The sequence below is a fragment of the Podarcis tiliguerta genome (assembly GCF_965153285.1).
Source record: "Podarcis tiliguerta genome assembly, chromosome: 16".
In the NCBI taxonomy this organism is placed as follows: domain Eukaryota; kingdom Metazoa; phylum Chordata; class Lepidosauria; order Squamata; family Lacertidae; genus Podarcis; species Podarcis tiliguerta.
In genome coordinates, this window is record NC_139549.1 from 9,200,791 (window position 1) to 9,224,093 (window position 23,303).

General features: G+C 49.5%; 1 protein-coding gene and 1 long non-coding RNA gene across 11 annotated transcripts in view; one reads left to right on the top strand and one right to left on the bottom strand.

The window, feature by feature from the left end:
- ADAR (adenosine deaminase RNA specific) overlaps positions 1-23,303 on the bottom strand; it is a 44,978-nt gene that overhangs the window by 21,346 nt on the left and 329 nt on the right. Inside the window, exons 1-3 of one of the 10 annotated variants that reach the window (XM_083416455.1) lie at positions 23,150-23,238; positions 5,132-6,564; positions 1,048-1,240 (exon numbers count right to left, since the gene is read on the bottom strand). In XM_083416455.1, the coding sequence (XP_083272581.1) occupies positions 1,048-1,240; positions 5,132-6,564; positions 23,150-23,158 (1,635 nt within the window). In that variant the 5' untranslated portion in view covers positions 23,159-23,238. Of the gene's footprint in view, positions 1-1,047; positions 1,241-5,131; positions 6,762-8,558; positions 8,975-16,179; positions 16,284-23,088; positions 23,239-23,303 lie in introns of those variants that run through there. The other 9 variants (XM_083416456.1, XM_083416448.1, XM_083416453.1 and 6 more) reach the window with 9 other exon arrangements.
- LOC310666295 lies at positions 18,434-22,356 on the top strand. Its single transcript, XR_014505862.1, has 3 exons — positions 18,434-18,622; positions 18,878-19,399; positions 19,646-22,356. It is a non-coding gene; the product is annotated as an uncharacterized lncRNA (long non-coding RNA).

Here is a 23,303-nt window from a genome sequence, read left to right on the forward strand (position 1 = left end):
GTGGTTTAACCCGCATCCCTTAAGATTCTCAGGTAGGTTGATTTTCAGGTAAGTTGTGCCAAATTAAATATCCGAATCCCCTTGTCATTTTGCTGTTGTTATCACCAAACAACACCCTTTCTGGGCTAACCTTGATGACTATGTTCTCCACTGGCAGAGGCAGCATTCCCAACAATCGACTAAAAGGTAGGGATGCCTATGTGTGTATATACCACAGTTTCTCAAGAAACATCAAAATGGTTTACAACAACCATTAAGAAACAAAAACCATACCCACCCCCCAAAAAACCCCTAACACAGATCTACCACCTAATTATTACAGATCAACAACAAGAAGCTGGGCCACTTCCATTGTGAGAAAATAAATCGATATGAAAATCGGATGAAGCTGATGGACTACATGGAATTGGCGGAAATGACTGGCAGAATCCGAGACCAGGGAGAAGAGTTGGTGGAAGAAGATTGGAAAAAATTCAAAGTATATTTACAGAAATATTGCAAAATTAACGAATGTTAGAAGAACGTTGGAATGAAGTTATATGGTTTTAGCAGAAATGTTATAAGAATTAAGCAAAAACTGATTGTTAATGGGCCAAAGTGGAAAATTTAAGGTTACGATTGTGTTAAGATAAATTATAGAACAAAAAATGGAGAAAGATGGAAAGGATTTGCTGAAATAGCTAATTGAACTAGAATACAAAAAAGGGAGGTGTGAGGAGGTCGATGAAACAAGTAAATGAAAGGTAAAGATATGGAAATATTGGATGTGTTTTTAAATGTTTTTGTTTTTCTTGTTGTTTTGCTGTATTGTTTTTTCTTTATTTTCGATGTATTGTAAGGTATTGTTCTGTTCTGTTAAACTTTTTATTGTTTCTTTTTTCTTTTTTCTGTAACTATTTAACCTCTAATAAATATTATTTTTTTAAAAAAATAAATTGATATGGAAATCGGATTGTGGTGGAGCCGCTTTTCACAGAAATGGCAGCTCCAGCGATCTCTGCTTTTGGCCCCTGCCTGCTACTGGGGTGGGTGGGGAGCCGCTCTCACCAGTTCTGCTTCGCTGAGAGAACTGTCCTCATATAAGGTTTTCTCCAGCTCCATGCCGTCCTCCCCTTCGTGCTCCACTTCGCGCAAGAGGATCTTCATGGCGTGGGCGGCTGCTTCCTGCTTGGCCAACTTCTTGCTGCCTGCTTCCGCTGGGGGGAACCGGCGGCCGTCGATCACCGCCTGGAATTTAAACCTTGACCAAAACACACAAGGCACAAAATGGTGAGCATGTGTGCTAATCAGTGAAACTGGCGCCATTATTTATCACATTTATGTCCAAGGAGCTTCAAGGCCCCCTCACCCGACACCCAATTTATCCTCGCAGTGATAACCACACAGTTAGGCCTCGAGAGTGTGTGATTAGCCCAGCGGACGTCCTGGATGAGCAGGGATTTGAGCCTCGGCTTCTATGCTCCCAAGTCCGATGCTGACAACTACAGAACACTGGTTCTCCTTTCCAAGCCCTCTGCCTCTACAAATAGGTTTTGTTAGGAAGGAGTTATTGATGCAGGTGGCGCTGTGGGTTAAACCACAGAGACTAGGACTTGCCGATCAGAAGGTCGGCGGTTCGAATCCCCGCCACGGGGTGAGCTCCCGTTGCTCGTTTCCTGCTCCTGCCAACCTAGCAGTTTGAAAGCATGTCAAAGTGCAAGTAGATAAATAGGTACCACTCTGGCGGGAAGCTAAACGGCGTTTCCGTGCGCTACTCTGGTTTGCCAGAAGCGGCTTAGTCATGCTGGCCACATGACCCGGAAGCTGTACGCTGGCTCCGTTTAAACCGTGTGTATCCTACCATTGCATCAATTAAGTCTTAATTTAGCTGCATCCCTTGATTCATCCCCGCGACGGGGTAAGCTCCTGTTGCTCGGTCCCTGCTCCTGCCAACCTAGCAGCTCGAAAGCACGTCAAAGTGCAAGTAGATAAATAGGTACCGCTCCGGCGGGAAGGTAAACGGCGTTTCTGTGCGCTGCTCTGGTTCGCCAGAAGCTGCTTAGTCATGCTGGCCACATGACCCGGAAGCTGTACGCCGGCTCCCTTGGCCAATAAAGCGAGATGAGCGCCGCAACCCCAGAGTCGGTCATGACTGGACCTAATGGTCAGGGGTCCCTTTACCTTTTTATTGGTGCAGCACTTACACCAGGGGTGGCAGAACCAGCACTCGAGCACTGGCCATGCTGGCCAAGGCTGTGGGGAGCTAGGAGTCCCAATGAAAGCTGGAAGGCCAGAGATATCCCCCACCGTCTTGCGCCTTTAGAGAACTCCTTCCTCCTTGCCTGATCTGTGGGCACAGCAAAAATTGTGGGGCATGCTCTAAAAGCTTGCTAGCTGGCTAGGCCTCTCAGTTCTAAGGAACAGCGCCCTTAGAAGAAGCCCAGCCCTCTTCTGTGGCTGTGCACTGCCAAGATAAAGAGGCTGCCAGGTGAATCATAGAATCGTAGAGTTGGAAGGGGCCCCCCAGAGCTCATCTAGCCCAACCCCTTGAAATGTAGGAATATCAACATGCGGTTCCCCCGTCCGATTTGGAACCACACTGGACCCTGCTTTGAGAATGTGTTAGCAGTTCTCTTTCAGGGAAGCTGGACTGCCAGTGGAGATTTTCTCTTTGGAGGAAGCCCCATCCCACCCCAAAAACTAAAACTCCCAAGGAACCCAGTTTCAAACTGTGGCGGCACTACAAGGAAGACAAGGAAGAAAAAGGCCTCGGCTGATGGTGGCAGGTGCTTGTTGGGCATGGGTAGACAAAATAAGGCCAGCCCATGGATCCGGTCCAATCGCCTTCTAAATCCGGCCCGCAGATTGTCCGGGAATCAGTGTGTTTTTATGTGAGTAGAATGTGTCCTTTTATTTAAAATGCATCTCTGGGTTATTTGTGGGGCATAGGAATTCTTTCATTTCCCCCAAAAAACTATGGTCTGAGGGACAGTGGATCGGCCCCCTGCTGAAAAAGCTTGCTGACCCCTGTTGTTGGGGCTTGTAGGACCGAAGGCAGGGAGCCCAACAGTAGGTGGCGCCGCCCAATTTCTGCTTTGCCACAGCCACCCTCCCTGCTGAGATCTACAAGGGCAACACTGAGGCTAAGTGGGAGGATGCCGGATGCAAGAAAGAGGGGCAGGCAGGTGAGAGCTGGCTGAGGGGGCAGAATGAGGTTGGCAGGGCAAAGCCCCATACGTTCAAGTGGACCAGCCTCCACTGGCCCAGGTAGCAACAGAGACTACAGAGCCAAACATCCCATAGCGGTTTCAAGCTCCCCGTCCTCACAGCTTGTCCTTCCCCGCTCTTTTGCATGGGAAGAATCTGCTCTCATGGAAAAAAGTAGGCCAATTTTCCTGTCTGGCGGGTCTATTGATGTACCAGAGGGTGGCACACACACACTGCTGGTGCCTAGAAAAGGCAAGGAGTGAGACAGAAAGAGACTCGTGTGTGTGTGTGTGTGTTTCTAAAAACACAGTGGCTATAAAGAGCAGCCAAGCAAGAACGTAAAAATAAAATCCAACCCACCCAACTGTTCAGAGCAATGCGCCAGAGGGAGGGAAGAGGAACGCTCCGGGTCCCCCCCACATGGCAACAGATGCTCCCTGCCAGAAGCAGACAGCGTGGAACTCCTCCAGCCATACGGGAACTTATGGGGCATAATATTTGCCTAGTGCAAAACTACTAATTAGCCACACAGCGGGCTTAACCCCCCCCCCCTTTGGAACTGCAGTTGAAGATTTGCTATTCTAAAGCCGAGGTGGAGGACCTCAGGCTGGGGGGCCAAATGTCACCCTCCAGGCCTCTCTATCCTCCCCCCCCCCCAGGGCACCTCCCAGGCTACATCCCCCTCCCCAGGCTGACCCCCCCCCTTCCATGCACCCTCTTCAAGTGCTTTTGTCGGGACAGAATGTGCCTTTGAACTTCAGCAACGCTTCTTGCTCGCCTGAATGATGTGGGTAGGTGGGTGTAGAAACTCCCTGGTTTTCGCATGCCTTTTTCCTGCTCAATTTCACCTCTGGCTTCACCCACTGCTTGCACGTGGCCCCAGGAAGACTGCCCATGGTGGAATGTGGCCCCCTTGGGCTGAAAAAGAGACCCCCCACCCTCCGCTCTAAAGGGGACCGCAGAGCTCATGCCAAGCACCGCTTTTCAAATTTGGAGACACAGAGAGAGAGGAAGGAGAAATACATTCAGCGTGCAGGTGGTTTGGTTCTCCATTTTACTCTCGCTTAGCTGAGTCTTCCTCCTTCCCCCTGAGGCTTTCGCTGCCTGGCAGTGGGAAGCGATTCTTAAATTGCAAGCGGCTGTTTCGCAGGCCTGAAGGAGGAGATGGAGCAAGCAGAAACGAAACCTTCCTATTGCTGCCCATTCATGCTCGTTCCTCTGTCCTGCGCTCCCCAACTTCAGAGCCCTGAAGGCGGAAACCGATCGCCACACACGATGATCAGGGTTTCAACACCAGCGTTGCGTGGAGTTTTTAAAAGACGGCGAGTCCTTGCTCCACAGAGCTTACTAACTAAATTTAGACGGACTTGGGGCTGTGGGACATTATTAGATTATTCAGCAGAGACTGCTGTGTCATCACTCGAACTGTTAATATAAGAAGAATGTTGTTTTGTAAAAGAAAGAAAGAAAGAAAGAAAGAACAGAGATTCCTGCATTTAAAGTGCTAAAACAAACAGTCTTTCTTTCCTTTTTAAGGGAAGCCTTGAAATATATCTCATCTGCCTGCTTATTAAGAGGCTTTTGTAACCTATGGGGCAGAGTAATACACAAAAGCAGTTGTGAAAGGAAGAGGGGCAACACACAATCTTAAACCAGCTGCAATCACCCTAGCATTTTAACCAATTCACATCTCTTGCTTTAAAGAAAACTGCTCTTTTTAATGTCTGCAGTGACTTGTACAAAGCCGAGGCAAATGCATCGAAACGTAACCTGAGCAAAAGTAATCCCCTTCTCCTTTCGGAGAAAACTTTCCTTTTTAACATATTTGCCAATGACCTGCACAGTCCGAGACAAACGCATAAACACTGAGCAAGCACAATCCCCTTCCCCGGTAAGAACAAACCCCCCCCCCCAGAAAGCGCTCCCTCCCCCTCTCCTCTCTTACCGTGGCTCGTGTGACGGCCCGCTCTGCTTCAGCAAGACAAACTCGCAATGCTGGTACGTGTACTGGGTGTATTCGATCAAGCCGCTGACGGGGTTCTTCTTCTGGCACGCCATGAGCTTCTCCAAGGGAGTGCACAGGAAGGCCGTGTCGAACTGGGCCGCGTAGCTGGGGGAGAGCGGGGACTCCATGATGCACCGGGACTCCTCGTCCTGGTTGTTGATGGCATTCAGGTCCTCCGGGATGTCGTCGGTGGCCCACTTGCCGTTCTCAAAGTTGTCGTAGTTGGGGAACCAGTGGTACCGGGGCCGCTTGCGAGGAGGGGGGGCCGCCGCCCGGGGAGAGCAAGCGTCTCCCTGCTCCGCTGGCTCCGACGACACCTGCTGCCCGTTCTCGACGTTCTCCTCCTCACTCTCTAGAAGCGGCGGCGGCGGCGGTGGAGGAGGAGGCGGGGAAGGGGAAGGAAGAGGAGGAGCTGGCAAGCTGGCGGGCAGCTCCGGTTCCGCGCAGGGGGTTGGAGGCTCGGGGTCCGGTTTTGGAGCAGGGGCGGCCATGTCCCTGACCTCTTCCGCCTTCTGCTTGTTCTGCATCCTCTTGCGCTTGTTGTCAGTGAGGGACCACTTAGGGGGGTTGGCGTTCTCCTTGCACACCTCCCCCAGCTTCTCCAAGGACAGCAGGGTGGAGTTCACGTTCCGGGCCTTGGAGAGGCCGATGTTTTTGGCAAGGTCGTGCGCCGTCGAGTCCGCGACACTGAACAGGTAGTTGCAGATCTTCTCCCTGACCTCGGCCATGGCGGCGGAATCGGGATAGTCCTCTGGGTCAGAGGCAGAGCTCTCTTCTTCTCCTCCTCCTCCTCCTCCAACCCCAGGAACTGGGAATCGGCCCTGGCCCCTCTGGCCGGTGGAGTTCCCTTCTCTCAACGCTCCCTGGGGCCTAGGGCTGTCTGCTAACCTCCACAAGGGAGGGTGCTCCCCTATTTTGCACAACTGCCCTCGCGTAAGAAGCCTGTAGAGGTGATGATTGACCTCCTTCTTCTGCACTTCGAGTTTACGGGCAAGGCAGCGGGCAGACTCGGCCTCCCCAGGTCGGAGCTGCCCCAAGATGTCCAAGAGCCGCTGTTCCACTCCTTGGCCGGAGAGCGTCAGGTGCCGCAAGTCTGTGATGAGCCCGTCAACTTCCCTCCTTGAACTGCCGCTGTACCTCGGCCGGGGGGGCTGGGGAGGCTGCTTCTGCTCCTGCCAGCTAGTGTTGCAGGGAGGCCTCCTGGCTGCGCCCCAACTGCTGTGCTGGGAGTTCTGGGGAGGTGAGAAGGTGCCTGGACCTCGGCGGTAGCCCTGGTACAGTTGGGGTCGCTGCGCCCGGGGCTGCCACAGCGGGGCTTCGGCGAGCTGCCCGTTTAGGAAGAGGACCTGCCGCTGCCGAAAATCCTCGCCTCCCTGCGGGACAAGAGGACCGTTAAAGAAAGCTGGGTTAGAGAGGCCGCTATGTTTTGGGGGCACCTGATCTGAACCTCTGCCTCGAGTGACACCTCTGCTCATAGCGTGCTGCTGGGGCGCAGGGCTGGGGGCGGGCACATGGGCACCAGACGAGAGGCAGCTGCGGCTTGCTCTCACGGGGGCTGCTGCGCAGAGGCCTGGCAAAGAGAAAACAAGAGAACAGGGCACGTTTCAGACCTCGGGTACACGCTCGGGGGAGCCGACGCACTTCTACCGAAACCAGTCCCTCTGCCCGTTCCCAAAAGACAACACCTGACGACGGGAAGAGGGTGGACGCCTCCTGTACAGCTACTGAAGACCTGCGCTCCCTTATCAGAGGAAGAGACTGGCTTAAGGTACCAAGGTCAGGGGAGATCTACAGATGAGCCTGGGATGGAGAACGCGTCTCCCAAACACAGTTCGACGCAAGGTATGTTCAGCTTGATTCAGGGTTTCTTGGGCAAGAGTTGTGCGATTTTACTTCCCAGCACATAGTAAAAGAGATTCAGGGGGGAAGAACGGAAGCACTTCTTCCCATCAGTTCAGAGTTAAACTATGGAATCCACTCCCCCAGGTGGCAGTGATAGACAAATTCAGGGAGAATGAGGCCATCGGTGGCTGCTAAGCCTGTCAAGAGGCAGCATGCTCTGAGTTAACAGTTGCTGGAAACTGCAGGTGCAGAGCTTTGCTAATGCACTGCTTGTAGGTTTCTTGTCGACATGTGTTCGGACACGGTGTGAACAAGATACTGGACCAGGCAGGCCACTCTGAGCTCTCCTCATGTTCTTAAAAGGAAAACCACCCCATAGCCCAGCTTTCCCTGTACAGCCATATTGCCTGCGTTTGTGGGGATATGGTTGGGGCCAGATTAAGAGTAGCTTCATAGCAGAATGGAAATTCCTAGGAGACCTTTAGAAAATAGTCAAGAGGAACAACCCTGGGGCAGAGTTAAGATTCCAGATACCAGGATGAAATACTTGCAAACCAAAATGACTGGGATTTCCCCCAGTCTATACATATGTGAGATTTTCGTCATTAAACCCAGCTGCAAATTGGGTTTGTCAGCAGAGTCTGTTTACATGGTTTCAGAGTCTATTTGGATCAGTACAGCTGTAGAACTGACCACCACCTGGCCGTCAAGACTCGTTCTCTCCAAGCGGCAGATTTGGAAAAACCTATGACTGATGTTGGAGAGCCAAACTTTTTTTTTATAATAAAAACAACCACCTTGTTCTAACTCACAGAACCAACATAACTGTTACATCTTCCCTTCAGTCGATGAAAAAGAAATCCTTAAGAGGGCTAGCCATGTTAAGGCAATCCCAGCCGAGTCTATCCGAAAGCAAACTGAGTTCAACAGAACTTACTCCCAAGCAAGTGCTAGCAGGACTGCAGCCTGGCAAAGCAATCCTTTTACATTCCTAGATCTACAGGATCACATTCAGCACCCCCCACCAAGTTCACAGGGGCTTCGTCACCAGGAAAGCAGGTATAATATTGTGGCTTCAGTTTGTCACAGCACCCAAACACAAAGAAAGAGACCTGCGGTGTTTTCAGACTCACAAATTTACTATGGTATGGAGACACGGAATGGATTATCTTTCAAGGCACCACAAGACTCTTTCTGCAGCAACCAAATTAAGTGTCTTCTGCTCTCTGGGAGAACAGGAAGTTGCTTTATGAGAAGTCAGAACGTTGGTCCAGCTACCTCAGTAATGCCTACACTGACTGGCAGTGGCTCTCTGGTGTTTTCGGCAGGTTTGAAGCCCATAGAGAGGGAGTTATATTCCTTTCCAGAATGCCCTCTGTTCAAACCCTAACTACCCCAATCTCAAGAGTTACAAGGGAAAAAGGAAGGCGGGGGGGGGGGGGTTGGTTGGTTGAGGGGTAGCAGAGGGAATTCCAGGCGGCAACTGGTAAAACAGGTATAGATAAGGGAAATCGGATAGTCTTACCTCTTTTTGTTCCACGCTGGTAAGAACCAGGCATTGCATAGATAGCAAGAAACAAAAAAAGAAGGGGAAAGCTCTGCAAAGAGAAGGCCTTCCCCAGAACAAGGGGGGGGGGGTAAGGGAAGAGAAGAAAGAGGAGGTGTGTGTGTGCCCCACTATGAGAGACACAGACACCCGTGGGTGGTGGGGGAGAAGGAAAGGCTCGCCACAAAGCAAGGACTCTGCAAGAACTACACAAAAACCCCACTATCCTCCTCCCTTCTCTCTCCACAGTACAGCAGGCAGGCTGGAATCCCTCCCTTAACATAACTGCCAGATAAGTTTCGCTTTCAATTCTCCAGAGGTCCAGCCTCCCTCTATGCTGTTCCGCCCAAGGAGTGTCTAGTTACAGACAGAGGGATGGGCCGGAGTTAAAGGCATTAGCTTTAGGTTGGGGGGGGGGCTTTAGGTGTGGGGGGGAGAAACCAACGATGATTGCTTCCTCCCCCTCTCTTGCAAGCTCATTGCAGCATTGCCTAGAAGTAAAAAAGCCTAGAATGGGAATGCCCCACCTCCGGAAAATACTTTTGGTTCCTTTTCATCACAGGCTGGTGGGAGGGACTATTACCTGCCAGGCAGAAGGGAAAGCACTTACCAGAATCTCATGCTTCTCTAAGTGGGAGATTCTTTCACTTATAACTCTTCTTTCCTTTATCCCTTACCCAGAGCTGCCAGACCTCAACTCAGCCTTCTCTGCTCCAACACTGCAACCAAATAGGCACCAGCTTCCTGCAGTTTGGGGTATCTTTCCGCATCTCCTTAACAATACTTTTGGTCATTCCTAAACCAGCCTCAGTACTAAGTTCACACACCTCTTATCTGCTTGTTTGTTTCGAAGGTTCCTGAGACACACATGCATCTATCCGCAACAGCAACTGCCCATTTGCCTTCATGGAGTTGGCTCTTTTCAGTCATTGCTCACTGCTCAGTAACTTCCAGTACAGAGAGTATTAAAGAACCTGCCTAGTGAATGACTAGTTGAATGTATGAATGAAAGCTCTGGCTTCACCTCCTATGGGTGCGTGTCATCTTGACAAATTACAATACATACAGTGCTACGATTCTCAAGTGGTTTAACAATCAATTCCTTTTCCCAGGGAACTCTGGGAGGGGAATATGGGTTTCCTAACTCTCAGCACCCCTAACAAACAACAATTTCCCAGGATTCTTTAGGGAGAAGCCACAACTGTTTAAATAGTGCTTTCAATGTATGGTGCAGATGAGACCTGGATATGACAGAAGAGAAAACTGAAGTGACATGCGCCTCCCCCCAACTATCTCCTCTTGACATAGCCATAGGCCAGTCCATCATGCCCTCCAGATATTTTGGACTACAACTCCCATAAGCCAGCATGCTGGGTTAACACACATAATTGATACCTACAGATCTCAGACAGCCAACAGAGCAGAGGCGCCAGGAGCCATCCTAGAACCCCAAGTGAGAAGCATTAAGCGAGGCAGGCGCGTAGCTCAAAACCGGGTCAAGGGCAGGTTGCAAATGGCACAGCATAAACTTTCCTCCTCGGATTGGTTAACAGGCTCAGATAACCCGCTCGCCTCTCCAGGTGCAAAACGAGACCTGCACATGGCGACTGTGGAAGAGCTTGCCAGGTCAGTTCAATGGGGGGGGGGGGGGCAGAACTGCACAGCTGTTGCATGGGCTGAGGAACAGTGGGAAGCACCTGGTCCACCTTTGGCAAAGAAGCCATCCGAAAGAATTAAACAACAAAAACAAAACAGCACTAAATTGAGCACCACGCATTTGCGACATGAACGTGAAAGGATTTTAAAACCTTGCAGCGAATAGCTCTATGGCCAATAAAGCACCCAATAACAACCAACACCGATGTGATATTATATACAGTGTCTGCCTTTCAGAGTGAAGTCACAAAGATCGTTGGGTATTCATGCATACTCTATAGGACTCATTCTTGTAAGTTTGGGCCCTCTCCTCAATTCACCAAGGTTAAGATTCAAAGCCCACCAGCGCTCTGCCCCATCAAAACACAAGTTATTCCCCACCCCCCAAAAAATATATAACGGCCTCAAGATACACTGGAAAGATTGGAGGCAGGTCTTTCCAGGAGGAAGGAAAGAGCTTAACTCTGGACCTGGTTAACCAAAAGGTGCCACTTCCCACCACTGCCTGGTAAGGCATTAAGACGATTGATTTTGCCATAGCCTGAGGATTATCTGCTTGTGGTAACACTGAGGAGGGCTTTCTCAGTGGTGGCACCAGTGTTGCTTAATGCTCTACCTGCTGAACTACAGGAGGCCCCATCAAGCACCGGCCTTCTACCAGCTCTTGAACATACACCTGTTCAGACAAACACTTCCCCGCTTAAGATTCATGTTTTAATTGCGATGCTGCTTTGATGGGCTCGTTTACTATATAGTTTAATCGTGGATGTTTTAATGCAGATGTTTTACAATGCATTCTAATTAATTGTGGGCAGCTGTGTCATTACTGGTTTTGTTGTCGTCGTTTCGTTGATGTCTTTATCCTTTTGTGAACCACCTTGGTATTTTCTGCTTCAAATGAAAGGTGGTGTATAAATTCTAACAACAACAACAACAACAACATTCTGATTTCAGCCAGCAGCCTTCTCTCAGGCAGCTGTGACACATCAAAAGGAGATCGAAGCTTTTGCATGTGTTTGCATCATGTTCTTGAAACCAGCTAAGCATAAGTTGCGGGGGGATCTAAGTTACAAAAGGGGAGGAATTCACACTCCCAGTTTGCCCCTACCCTCTTCTAACACCCAGGGGGCCTAAACAGTACCACAGAAACTTACCAGCCACAGTTCAACTCACCTGTCTAACCTGGGACTCTGAGAGCAGCTCCTCTGGCTCTGTTCAAGCTGCCTGGTCACTTGAGCCGGGAAGGTGAAATTTCACCCCAGTGGCAGCTCTCACGCTGCGCTTTGCAACAAGGTTCAAGGGCGGTAACTTTATCCCAGGGGGAAAGTACGTGCCCAATATTCATGGCGTTGCCAAACATATTTCAATTATTTGGAGCCAACAACATCTCTTGTGGCAGCCAAGTCTGCAGTTCACACATATCCCATTTCCTGCCCGATTGAAAATACGCTTTGAAAAAGAAAGGGAAAAAAGCTTCCTTCTTTGGATTCTTAAATGAGGAAGTTCTCGGGCAGCATGGACACTGACTAAAGTGAAATAATGCACATCTCAACAACTTTCAAAGCCAAACTTAACAGTCTGCAAAATGTCATAGCTGTTGACGGTAGCAGAGTCCAGAGGCTTTGTGCAAAATAAATTCAGCCATGCAAAAAGCCTACACACAACTACCCGGGAAGAACTCTCTCAAGGGCTCACAATTCTGTGGCAAAGAACTTGTGTTGCATCCTGAGGGTCCCAGGTGCCGTTCCCAACATCTGCAGTCAATAAGAAGGAATCACAGAACTGTAGAGTTGGGACTCAAAGGGTCATCCAGTCCAACCCCCTGCAACGCACCAATAATGGGTCTGGCAGTCTTTGCCGAGAGCTGCTGCCTTCAAAGTGAGAGGCCAATTCTCCGACTCAGGATAGAGGCAACTATACCGTTCAGCTCTCTTTTTGATGTGCATAATGAATGGGGCGCCTGCCGCAGGGAACTATCTCATCTCCAACGCTATTTAATTTCTATATGAAGCCGCTGGGAGCAGTCATTAGGAGTTTTGGGGCAAGGTGCCATCAGTATGCTGCTAACACTCGGCTCTATTTATCCAGGAGAGGCCATGCAAGCTCTAGAACCAGCGCCCTGGACGCAGTGGTGAGATGGGATGTGGAGAAACAAGCCGAGCTTGAATCTTGGCAAGGCGGAGGCACTGTGGGCGAAGGGTTCCCAGGTCCAAGCAATTGGTCCATTCATTTCCCGAAGGAGCAGGTTCACAGTCTGGATCCAGCTTTGTCCCTGGAGGTCCAGGTAACATGAATGGATAGAAGTGCATTTTACCAACTGCAACTGGTTACGACAGCTGCAACCTAGACTGGGGAAGCTGGGCCACAGTAGTGCAGGCACTGGTTACTTCAAAACTGGATGGCTGCAATGAGTTCTATGCGGGGCAATGCACGTGATCCAAAAGGTGCAATTAGTTGCTTTATGGTCGCTGATAGGAGTGATGCCCTCCTGGGCAGCTTATGTAGCAGGACAGATACATTTTCCATGGTATTCCCACCATCCAGGAAATTAGCCTGGTCCTCTACTTAACATGGATAAAAGCTACTGACAACAATTATCCCACAAATTAAGATTTCAGGGGTGGGAAGATTGAGCTCACCATCGCCTCCCCACTTGGCGCAGCTATTCTCAACCACAGAAACAAACACTTGTGCTACATGTGGTGAGGCAATATCTTATTTATCTGTAACACATGCGCAGGAACCAAAACAAGCATACATCAGATATTTAGTTGAAACTTGCTAGAATATAAATGACCCAGAAAAAGGGAAGGATCAGCACTTACGGCAGCTTCTGAAAAACATGAGTGGGCTGGGCTTGTTAATCTTCAGGCTGCCGTGCTTACGGAATTCACTGACTGTGGTTCGTGTCTCTTGAAAGAAATCACGATCAGTAAGCCATGGAACTTTGCTTAAGAGAGAAATGAACCACAAGGGCTAGATAGTGCCTTACCGCACTGAGAAAAAAGATGGTCATGAGAAATCATGATATTCAAATGGAAGCCCCATGTTTAGAGGCAGTCTACTTCTAAAAGGGTATTGCTGGGAGACTGACAGTGAGAGAAAGCTGTGGCTCTCCTGTCCTGCTTGTGGGCTTCCCTAGAGGCATCTGGAGGGCACTATGACGGACTGAGGATGCTAGATTAGATTGCCCCTTGGGCCCAATCCACAATGGCTCTTCTTAAATTATGATTGGAAAGTAGAGAGCCAAGTTCCATCTCCCCAAGCAGCATCTTCTTGCAGTGCAGTACCATGGTGTAGCAGTTGCTGCAGCAACAGGTCTTGCTACCAGCCTACTTAGGAGGACCGGGGGAAACCATCCTCCATCTTTCCCATGAAAGGAACGGTCTCTAGCTCAGCGGAAGAGCACCTGCTCTGCATGCAGAAGGTCCCAGGTTCAATCCCCGCCATCTACAGGCGGCACTGGGCATGTGCCCTGCCTGAGACCCTGGAAAGCCACTGTTGCCTATCTGTGTAGACCAGTGTTTCTCAAACTTGGGTCTCCAGCTGTTTTCAGATTATAATTCCCATCATCCCTGACCACTGGTCCTACTAGCTAGGGATGATGGGAGTTGTAGTCCAAAAACAGCTGGAGACCCAAGTTTGGGAAACACTGGTGTAGACAATACTGAGCTAGACGGATTACTGGCCTGACTTGGTGTAAGACAGATTCCCATGTTCCTAGGCTCTCTGTGAATTGGCTTTCCTGTAAAACTGATGGTTGACCAGGTTCCTATGCCAACAGTGTTTTTATTCTCCAGTATATTGTCTTTACCGTCTAAATGTGTTTTTTCTGTAAGTGCTTAATGCTGCTATTGGTTTTCGTGCTTGTTCTGTGTTGATTTTTATTTAGCTTCTCTTGCACCAACAACCGACAGTGACGGCTGTTAGGTTCCAAATAAATTAAATATCATGCTTTGGCCACATCAAGAGGAAGAGCGGCTACCTACAGCTTCAAGGTGCTCTTACAAGACAGCCACCCCCCGAAAGCCAAGAAACAAGCATGCACACATGTGCTTTTTAGCAGAGAAACTCTGCCGCATATGGTGTAGGGCAACAGGAAAGACAGCATAGCCTGAAAAATGCCTAGAAGTGTGGTCATCGTTGCAACAATGATTTATACCCCACCTTTCAGGAAGCAATTCCTTCCACGGTGGTACTCCTTCTATCTGGGATGGTCGTCCTCTTCCACCGAGCGCGCAGCTTCGGGAGGGACACACATGGAGCGGTGAGGGAGGAAGGGGACACCCGCCTAGCCAGCCAGATCAGCCGAATCAACCCTGGCGATCAATGGGGTGACAGATGTCGCAGCCAGATTGCCCTCACAACGATCATTGTGTAAAAGAGTCGTCAGGATCCTTGCAACAGAAAATTGGTGGTCAATACTTGTGTGAGTGACGAAGGGTGCTGGGACAGGAGCCAGATTTGCTGTCTTCTTTGGGCATGTGCACATTAGCGGCTTAAAACACAGTGGGAGTAGTTCCCCCTGTGCTTCAAGTTGCTTTTTTTAAGCTGCTGTACACACCACTTCCAGGTTTGTTTCCCCATGCCTGCAACTCAGGCACCCCAAACTGCTACTCAATGAAACTGCCAACTGCACAGACGCTGTCGTCTGCACAGGCACAAGAAATGTCTGAAAAGTGTACACCTCAGCATAGCAATAGTTTATGTATTCAAATCAGATGGGAAATGCATCAAGCAACCGTGTTTCTCAAGAAAGCACATGGACACCAGCGGTGGGAGAGCGCTGGAGTAGGAGTAAGTGGCAATGTGTACGAAACCTTTGTCTGCCTCCGTGTTCTCACAGAACCTTTCCCACAGGACAGCCACTGGTAGACACAGGATTGTGGGGAGACTTAAAGGGGGGGGGTTAACACTGCATGTGTTGGACTATAGCAAACGCATCATGCAGTGGATTAAAGCACACACAGGAGACACACTTTTTAATGTGTGTTTGGCCACTTTGGATTAATGTGTGTTTGGCCACTTTCGATTAATCTTTAGGAGGCAGATATAAACAAGTCAATGTAAACAATTGAAGATGCATACCACACAACCATCAATGAGATACGAAAGATCCAAGTCCACTATAGTGGAGCTCGTAACAAATATAAACGGAACTACTCAGCACTTTAAAATAATGATCACAAATAACCCTTTAAGGTGGGCCAGGATGGTTATCATCCTATTGTGTGTGCGTGAACTTAACCTTCACCGCTCCACTTTGGTACAACATACATCTAATGGAGTACTTCCTGGTTCACAACCCAGTCTTTTCACCATTAAGCTCCACTAGTTCTCTAACATAGCCTACATTCCTTTCCCAAACTACAGCTGATTTTGTTAGCAACTAATGCAAACCGTGCTGTTTAATGGGCAGCTGCCCAGACTAACAGTACCCCCTTTTGCAACAAGGGCTGGCTGCGGGTTTCTTCTGCGAAGCCTTCAACGAGGCAGAAAAACAACAACCCTCCCGATTTCCGGGGATTGATCCCTCTCCTAACAACTGACGTTCAAAGGTATACTGCTTCTCAACCCGGAGGTTCCATTTCACAGATCACGCTGCAATCCTATGCCCCTCTCCGACGCGGGAGTTAATTCCACCGAGCTCCGCGAAATTCACTTCCGAGTAGGCATGCAACTGGATCGGGCTCGTCAAGAGACGGGCAGGTTGCATGCATGGCGTTTCCTGGTGCAGTTCTACGGAGGGGCAATGGTGCAGCCCCAGAGGAGAGGGGGGAAAGGGGGCTGGAGAGAGGCTTGTGCGGCCCTTGTGTTGCATGCATGGGAAACGGGGCGCTTCTTCCAGGTCGGTGGAAAGCAGGACTTTGCGCACACACACATGCACCCCCCCCTCCGTGCCCCAATCCCCTTCCGAGCGAAGCTTGCCTTGGCCTGGCCTTACCTTACCTCCCCCCAAAAAACTACCCTGCGGGCACCGCCGACTGAAGCCGCCTCTATTGTGCAGGAGGGTCGCCGGCAAGGGCTGATGACGAAAGAACAGCCGCGCGGCGCCACCAAGCACGTGATACGGGGGGGGACATGGGGAGTAGGAGGAAGTGAAGCCGGAGCCGCCTTCTTTGGAGAGGGCAGAAAACTCTCCGCCTCCATCCTTCGGCGGAGCTTTCCCTAATCTCCCTCTTCCCAGGTACCGCCTTTTTGAAAAGGCGAGGGAAGGGAAATTCAAAGAGCAGCATCAGGCATGGTTGAAGTTCACAGCTGTTTCCTTTTTTAATGGAAATTCCCTTATTCCGAATAGGATTCCTCGCAAGAAAGGGGAAAGGTTGACAGCTTTCCACAGCTACATGCCTATAAAGAAACCTTCCCTGTTAAACACACGTGCTGGGGGTGGTGAATGACATGGGTATAGATGGCTTTAGAAACGGATGGGACAAAACTGAAATGGGCGTTTGGAGGGGGGGTCTATCAAGGGTTATTGGGTTTTATTTCTAAAAATAATGTGCGCCGTCTAGGGTTTGGAATCAGAAAACTGGAGCACTTGAGGGTTTATGTTCCTCGTTTAAACTGTGTGTACCCTACCATTAGGGACGCGGGTGGCGCTGTGGGTAAAACCTCAGCGCCTAGGACTTGCCGATCGTCAGGTCGGCGGTTCGAATCCCCGCGGCGGGGTGAGCTCCCGTCTTTCGGTCCCAGCTCCTGCCCACCTAGCAGTTCGAAAGCACCCCCGGGTGCAAGTAGATAAATAGGGACTGCTTACTAGCGGGAAGGTAAACGGCATTCCGTGTGCTGCGCTGGCTCGCCAGATGCAGCTTCGTCACACTGGCCACGTGACCCGGAAGTGTCTGCAGACCGCTGGCTCCCGGCCTCTAGAGTGAGATGAGCGCACAACTCTAGAGTCTGGCAAGACTGGCCCGTACGGGCAGGGGTACCTTTACCTTTTACCCTACCATTGCATCAACTGAGCCACATCCCTTGATTTCAGGGAATCTACTTTGGGCATAATACTTCGTTGGATACAGGCCAATGCATTTAAAGTCAGGTTTCAAAATTTAAATCAGGATCTTTTTTAACTCCCCCCCCCTCTAAGTTACAATCTGCGAAGGTGCACTCATACTTGGGGCAAGCCTACCTTGGGGGGGCGGTCCTCCTACCCCACATTGACACCAGAGAGCAACCTGTCCTCCTGGATGCCAGAGGGTGATGAAGCTTGGGGCTCCAACTGGGACCTAGGAGGGACTAAGCCCCTTGTAATGCTTGGGACAAATCCTGCCAACACCTGCAGTCTGGCCAAGGAACCCAGAGAGCAGAACACGTTGGAATGTAAGGGAGCAGCTTTTATGAATTTGTTTAAGAACATCAGAGGGGACCAGCTGGATCAAGTCAAAGCCAAATCTTGGTCAATAATCCCTTCCTTGCAGCAGGCAACCTGGTGGTCCAGGCATAGGAAGCTACCCTACACAGAATCAGACCATTTGTCTGTCTTGCTCAGTACTGTCTACACTCGTGGTTCAAATAATCAATAAATAACTTCCCACTAACTACTCTGAAGTTGCTGAGGGGCTTGGCGAATTGCTTCATGCGTGTTGTAGCAATGTAATGTGCTATGCTAGATGCTGTATGATTTTTAATGGCCTTTTCTCCTTATATAATTGTATTTTAGTCTATTCCGCAGTGCAAGAAATAACGAAACCACAGAAACACAATTTAAAATCTACTGTGAATATTTAATGAGATGGATGTGCCGTCCTCCCATTTTCAACTACAAGTCCACATGCATGCCACAGACCACCTGAATGAAGTATGCGGACCACTGGTAGTCCATAGACCACAGTCTGCAAACTCCTGGTCGACAATGACTCAAAGTGGCTCTCCAGCATTTCAGACAGGGTTCTCTCCAAGCCCTACCTGGAGAAACTGGGGATTGAACCTGGAGCATTCACAATGGAAAACAGATTTTTCAACACTGAGCTGCAGCCCCTCCTTCTCTGGGAAGCACAATAAGCAGTGCCTTAATGGGCAATACAGTGGTACCTCGGGTTAAGTACTTAATTCGGCCTGGAGGTCCGTTCTTAACATGAAACTGTTCTTAACCTGAAGCACCACATTAGCTAATGGGGCCTCCTGCTGCCGCCGCGCCCCCCAGAGCACGATTTCTGTTCTCATCCTGAAGCAAAGTTCTTAACCCGAAGCAATATTTTTGGGTTAGCGGAGTGTGTAACCTGAAGCTTATGTAACCCGAGGTACCACAGTACCCTAATGCAAGGATGTCTTCCATTTATTTTTCTTTCTTTTACACACACACACACACACACACACACACAGAGGCACACAGCATCCTACATCAGTGCAGCAGAGGGCCCGTACAGCAACCAGAGGGCTGAACTACTGTATTTTTTGCTCTATAAGACTCACTTTTTCCCTCCTAAAAAGTAAGGGCGTGTGCGTCTTATGGAGCGAATGCAGGCTGCGCAGCTATCACAGAAGCCAGAACAGCAGGAGGGGTTGTTACTTTCACTGCACAGCGATCCTTCTTGCTGTTCTGGCTTCTGAGATTCAGAATATTTTTTTTCTTGTTTTCCTCCTCCAAAAACTAGGTGCGTCTTGTGGTCTGGTGCGTCTTACAGAGCGAAAAATACGGTAAGTTTGGAGATCTATCAGGATAGTCACAAACAGGGAATGAAGGCCATTCCTCTCTGCTGCTGCTGATCCCCAGCAGTGGGTCATCAGAGACTGGCTCTGAATGTGGAGGTTCCATTAGATTCAGTTAGCATAGTACAGACAGCCTTCACGCGTGTTTCATCCGCTTTTCCTTTCCACTGCCGCCGTAGCCCCCCACATCAAATTCCACACATTAATTAGGTGCCATATTTAAAACTACCCATTCGCACTCCGGTTTCCGTCTGGCACTCTGTAAAGATAACTGGTGCTACATGTGAAGCAGGCGCAATAAAAAGAAAGCTTCCCTCAGAGGAATTGAGAGATCAATAGAATCATCACTGTATCCCATTACACACACTCTGCAGGTTGGTACAATTGAGGCTTGCAAGCAGCCACCTGCTGGTCTGCCCATTATGAGGCAGAAGCCAATAATATAAAACATTCTAAAACATAGCAGCCTTCGCCAACTTGGCGCCCTCCAGATTGGCGAAGCGCGTTTCTATGGAGTGGACATGGATCCAAACTACAAGAAAGAAGATTCCACCTAAACATTAGGAAGAACTTCCTGACAGTAAGAGCTGTTTGACAGTGGAATTTGCTGCCAAGGAGTGTGGTGGAGTCTCCTTCTTCGAAGGTCTTTAAGCAGAGGCTTGACAACCATATGTCAGGAGTGCTCTGATGGTGTTTCCTGCTTGGCAGGGGGTTGGACTCGATGGCCCTTGTGGTCTCTTCCAACTCTATGATTCTACAAGCGGTTGATGCATCTTTAAACAGCATACACTGGAAGGCTTGGCAGCTGGGCTACCAAAGTCATTTGCATGTTATTCACTTTGGATATCTTTGTCTAACGTTGCTGTTTTAGGAGGAAGCTTGGCTGGTTCCAAGGCGCAGTGGCCTTGATGCATCTAGAACCAACACATAATCTTAAGAATCAGAGAGGGACCAACGAGTGAAACTCAAGGCGTGTTCCACAGCAAAACAAAAGAAGCCACAGAGCTCTTTACCATTTAGCCCACCGAGAGCAGGAACAACTGAGGCACATGGCCAACACCAAGGGGGATTAGAGACTGCAGTCAGTATCTGTTTGGGAATCTCACACAAGCCACTCAGAGTTCCTCAGAGGAAAAGCAAGATGGAGAAGAAAGTTCAAGCTGACACATGAGCAAGCCAACATGGAGAAAGGGTGTCTCCACCAACACTGTGGTCCGTGTCTAATCACACTAGGAAATAACTCCGTAGGATTTCTCCCCTGATTCTCCTCTTCCACCATTTCAGCTTGCTTGTTCACGCACCTCTTGCTCCGGCCCAGAGAGGATAAGCAATCAGGAACATTTCAAGCTCTCCATATTCCTACCAGCCTACCTCCGAAGTGAAATGGAAATAGGAACAGAAAGCTACACATTTCAGCAACAGACGGAAAACCCCAAGGCTCTCCATGCAGTGGGATGAACACTGAGAACCAATCAGTCATTACTACCACCCTAGACTATTTATAGTCACCAGCAAAGAGGCCAGTCAAGTCCTCACCCAGGAGGAAGCAACACATAATAAGAGTTAACACATCCGAAAGGTGAAGGGAGACCTATTAAGCAAATGATTTTTGGTGAGCAACACACACTGAGATTCAGAGAGGAAGGTGGAAAGAAAAGGCACCCCCCCCTTTTTTGCTTTTAATGTTATTGCAGAGGCTGACAATTGGGAAAAGCAGCATGGATTCCAATTTCAATTAAGCTCTGATATGCAGACAGGCCTCTCTCATGAAGCACAGATAACTGCCTGCAGAAATGAAGGTGATTAAATCAAAATATACTGGGGCGGGGGTAAGAGGGGGGCCATTAAAGAACAGGGGTGAGCATAGTATAGCTTTTCAGGGTATAACATTTCAACTGCACACATTTGCAATATACATATATGAACTACAGCAGGTGCGGTCGAACTACAGCTCCCTGCCACCCCCCTCCGCCAGTTAGACATACTTGCTAGGGCTGACGGAAGCTTTATTTACTTTTAAACTTTTATCAGGCCCTTCCTCCCAAAGAAGCTCAGGGATACTCAGCAACAGCTGGAAGTCCAAATGTTCCCCACTCCTGAACTGCAGCCTGATTAAATCATGCATGTCTGCACCACTCTTTCATTTTGAACAGTTTACTGCGGCTCACTCAGCCTTGCATTTAAGCGCTGGCCTGACAGCCAGAGGCAATAAGGAATTCCATGCAGGCAGATGAGCTGGTTGGCAGAGAAAGACCGGAGGGCTCTGTCCCTCTCCAGAGCCCAGCACAGAAACCAAATGGACCACCACACACCAAGCCCCCAGCGCAGAAGTGAAACATGCTGCTGTGAGAGCGATGGAGTTCTCTGTCACTCTTTGCCAGCCCCATGCATGTTACTAACTTTGGCGGGCTGGATTTGCTAGTCACAAAAGGGGCAAGTCGGGCACGGACCACTGGACATCTTATTTCACACTACGCTTGCTTTAGAGATTTCACCAGGTACCTCCTGTGGAATTCCATGCAAACATCAGCAACCATAAGGGCTGGAAACTTTTAAAGTCCAGGTGCTTGCAAAGTTGAATTCTGAGGCCAGTACCACAGTCTGTACTCTCAAAGAAATATGGGGCACACAGTCTGTATTAGAACTGTTTGAAGGCTCCAATACACCACATTCTGTCCCCCATCAGCATTAAGATCATCTCTTTCTAGTCAACCACAGTTAAGCATCATGTGGGCACTGATGCTAACCATACTGAACAGCAACAAGGAAACATATTGTTTTCAAGTCATGACTCAATAATAAGCATATCCCTTCCTTTAAAATAAAAGGACACCTTGTATTTAACAGTTCATAGGCAACCTGGAATTCCATACAGGAAAGTGATCAGGTTGGAATTGAAGGGACATGTCACTCCATTCCTCCTCCTCCAGCCTTTGTGGTTCCTATGCATAGAGGAAACAAAATATTTTCCTCTGCAACCATATTGGAAAGGCAGCGGGCTGGCAGAGGGGAGGACTGCGTGAACCATCCTACTCCAACATCCCACTTGATGGAAGTCTGTCTTTTTCTTTCTTTCCTTCTTTCTAAAACCACCCTAGCAGCACAATTGTAACTCCATCTAATCAGAAGCAAAGCCTCTTTAATTCAATGGGGCCAGTTCCATAGTAGATGGGGTTAGGGCTCAAGCCTAAGAGGCTAGTGGCCTGCAATTCCATGCTTCCTGAGGAGACCATTAAGGTTTCTGGGGTTAGTGAGCAGCCCCAGGTTTTAAACCATCTCCTTTCCATTTTCTCTAGAGGGAGGTGTGGAGAGAAAGGCATGCAACCCCCCCCCCCTCACCTGCAGCTTTCTTCTCATTTTATCTGCAGCGCCGAGCGCTGAGGTATAATGAGCAGGGGGCAGTTAAGGTGGAAAGGAGGACAGCAATACTCATGGTGAAGATCCACACCAGGCATAGGCAAACTCGGCCCTCCAGATGTTTTGGGACTACAACTCCCATGATTCCCTAGCTAACAGGACCAGTGGTCAAGGATGATGGGAGTTGTAGTCCCAAAACATCTGGAGGGCCAAGTCTGCCTATGCCTGATCCACACCTTGCATTTGTGAAGAGGCTGCATCCTAATGTTTTAATGTTGTATCTTAATCTTTTAAACTGTATTTTAATCAACTTGTTTTTATTATTGGTTGTTAGCCGCCCTGAGCCTGGCCTTGGTTGGGGAGGGCAGGGTATAAATAAAAATGTATTATTATTATTATTATTTAAAGCACACCCAATGCACATTTAAAGAGCACAGGACTCCCAACAGTCCTGGGAACTATAGTTTCCCCTCACAGGTCTACAATTCCCAGTACCCGTCACAAACTACCATTCCTGGGGTTATTTGGTGGGGGTTTTTTTTGTCATGTGCTTTAAATGGTGTGGCTCTGCCCTCGAATAGCGCAACCCTGCGTGTGTACACTCGGAAGTCAGGCCCACTGAATTCACGTAAGGGAATGCAGGATTGCAATTCCCCACATGAGCAAGCCTCACGGGGCTGCGCTCCCAAGTTAAGCGTGCACAGGATCCGCTGGCTGGATTTCTCTGCAGGGCCCCGATCCACCCCCCCCCCCAAAAAAAAAATAAGGAAGCGCGAGGCAGAGAAGAGATGACAACGCGAGACAGCCCCTCCCGCCCCTTTCTCTGCCTCTCTCATCGCCCACCCACCTCTCCCATCCTCTCCTCTTGTGCAACGCGAACCTCCGCCTTCCCCGCCCCTTTGGCTTACTGAGCGCATCGTCGCTTAAGACGCAGAGAACACCGGCTCGCAGTTGGCGCGCATGCGCGAAGCAGAACGCCGCCGAGTCTATCGGGGGAAAAGCGGCGCACTGCTCGCCTGCTAAAGGGGGGCGGGGAAAGCGTCGCTCGGCCGCGCATGCGCG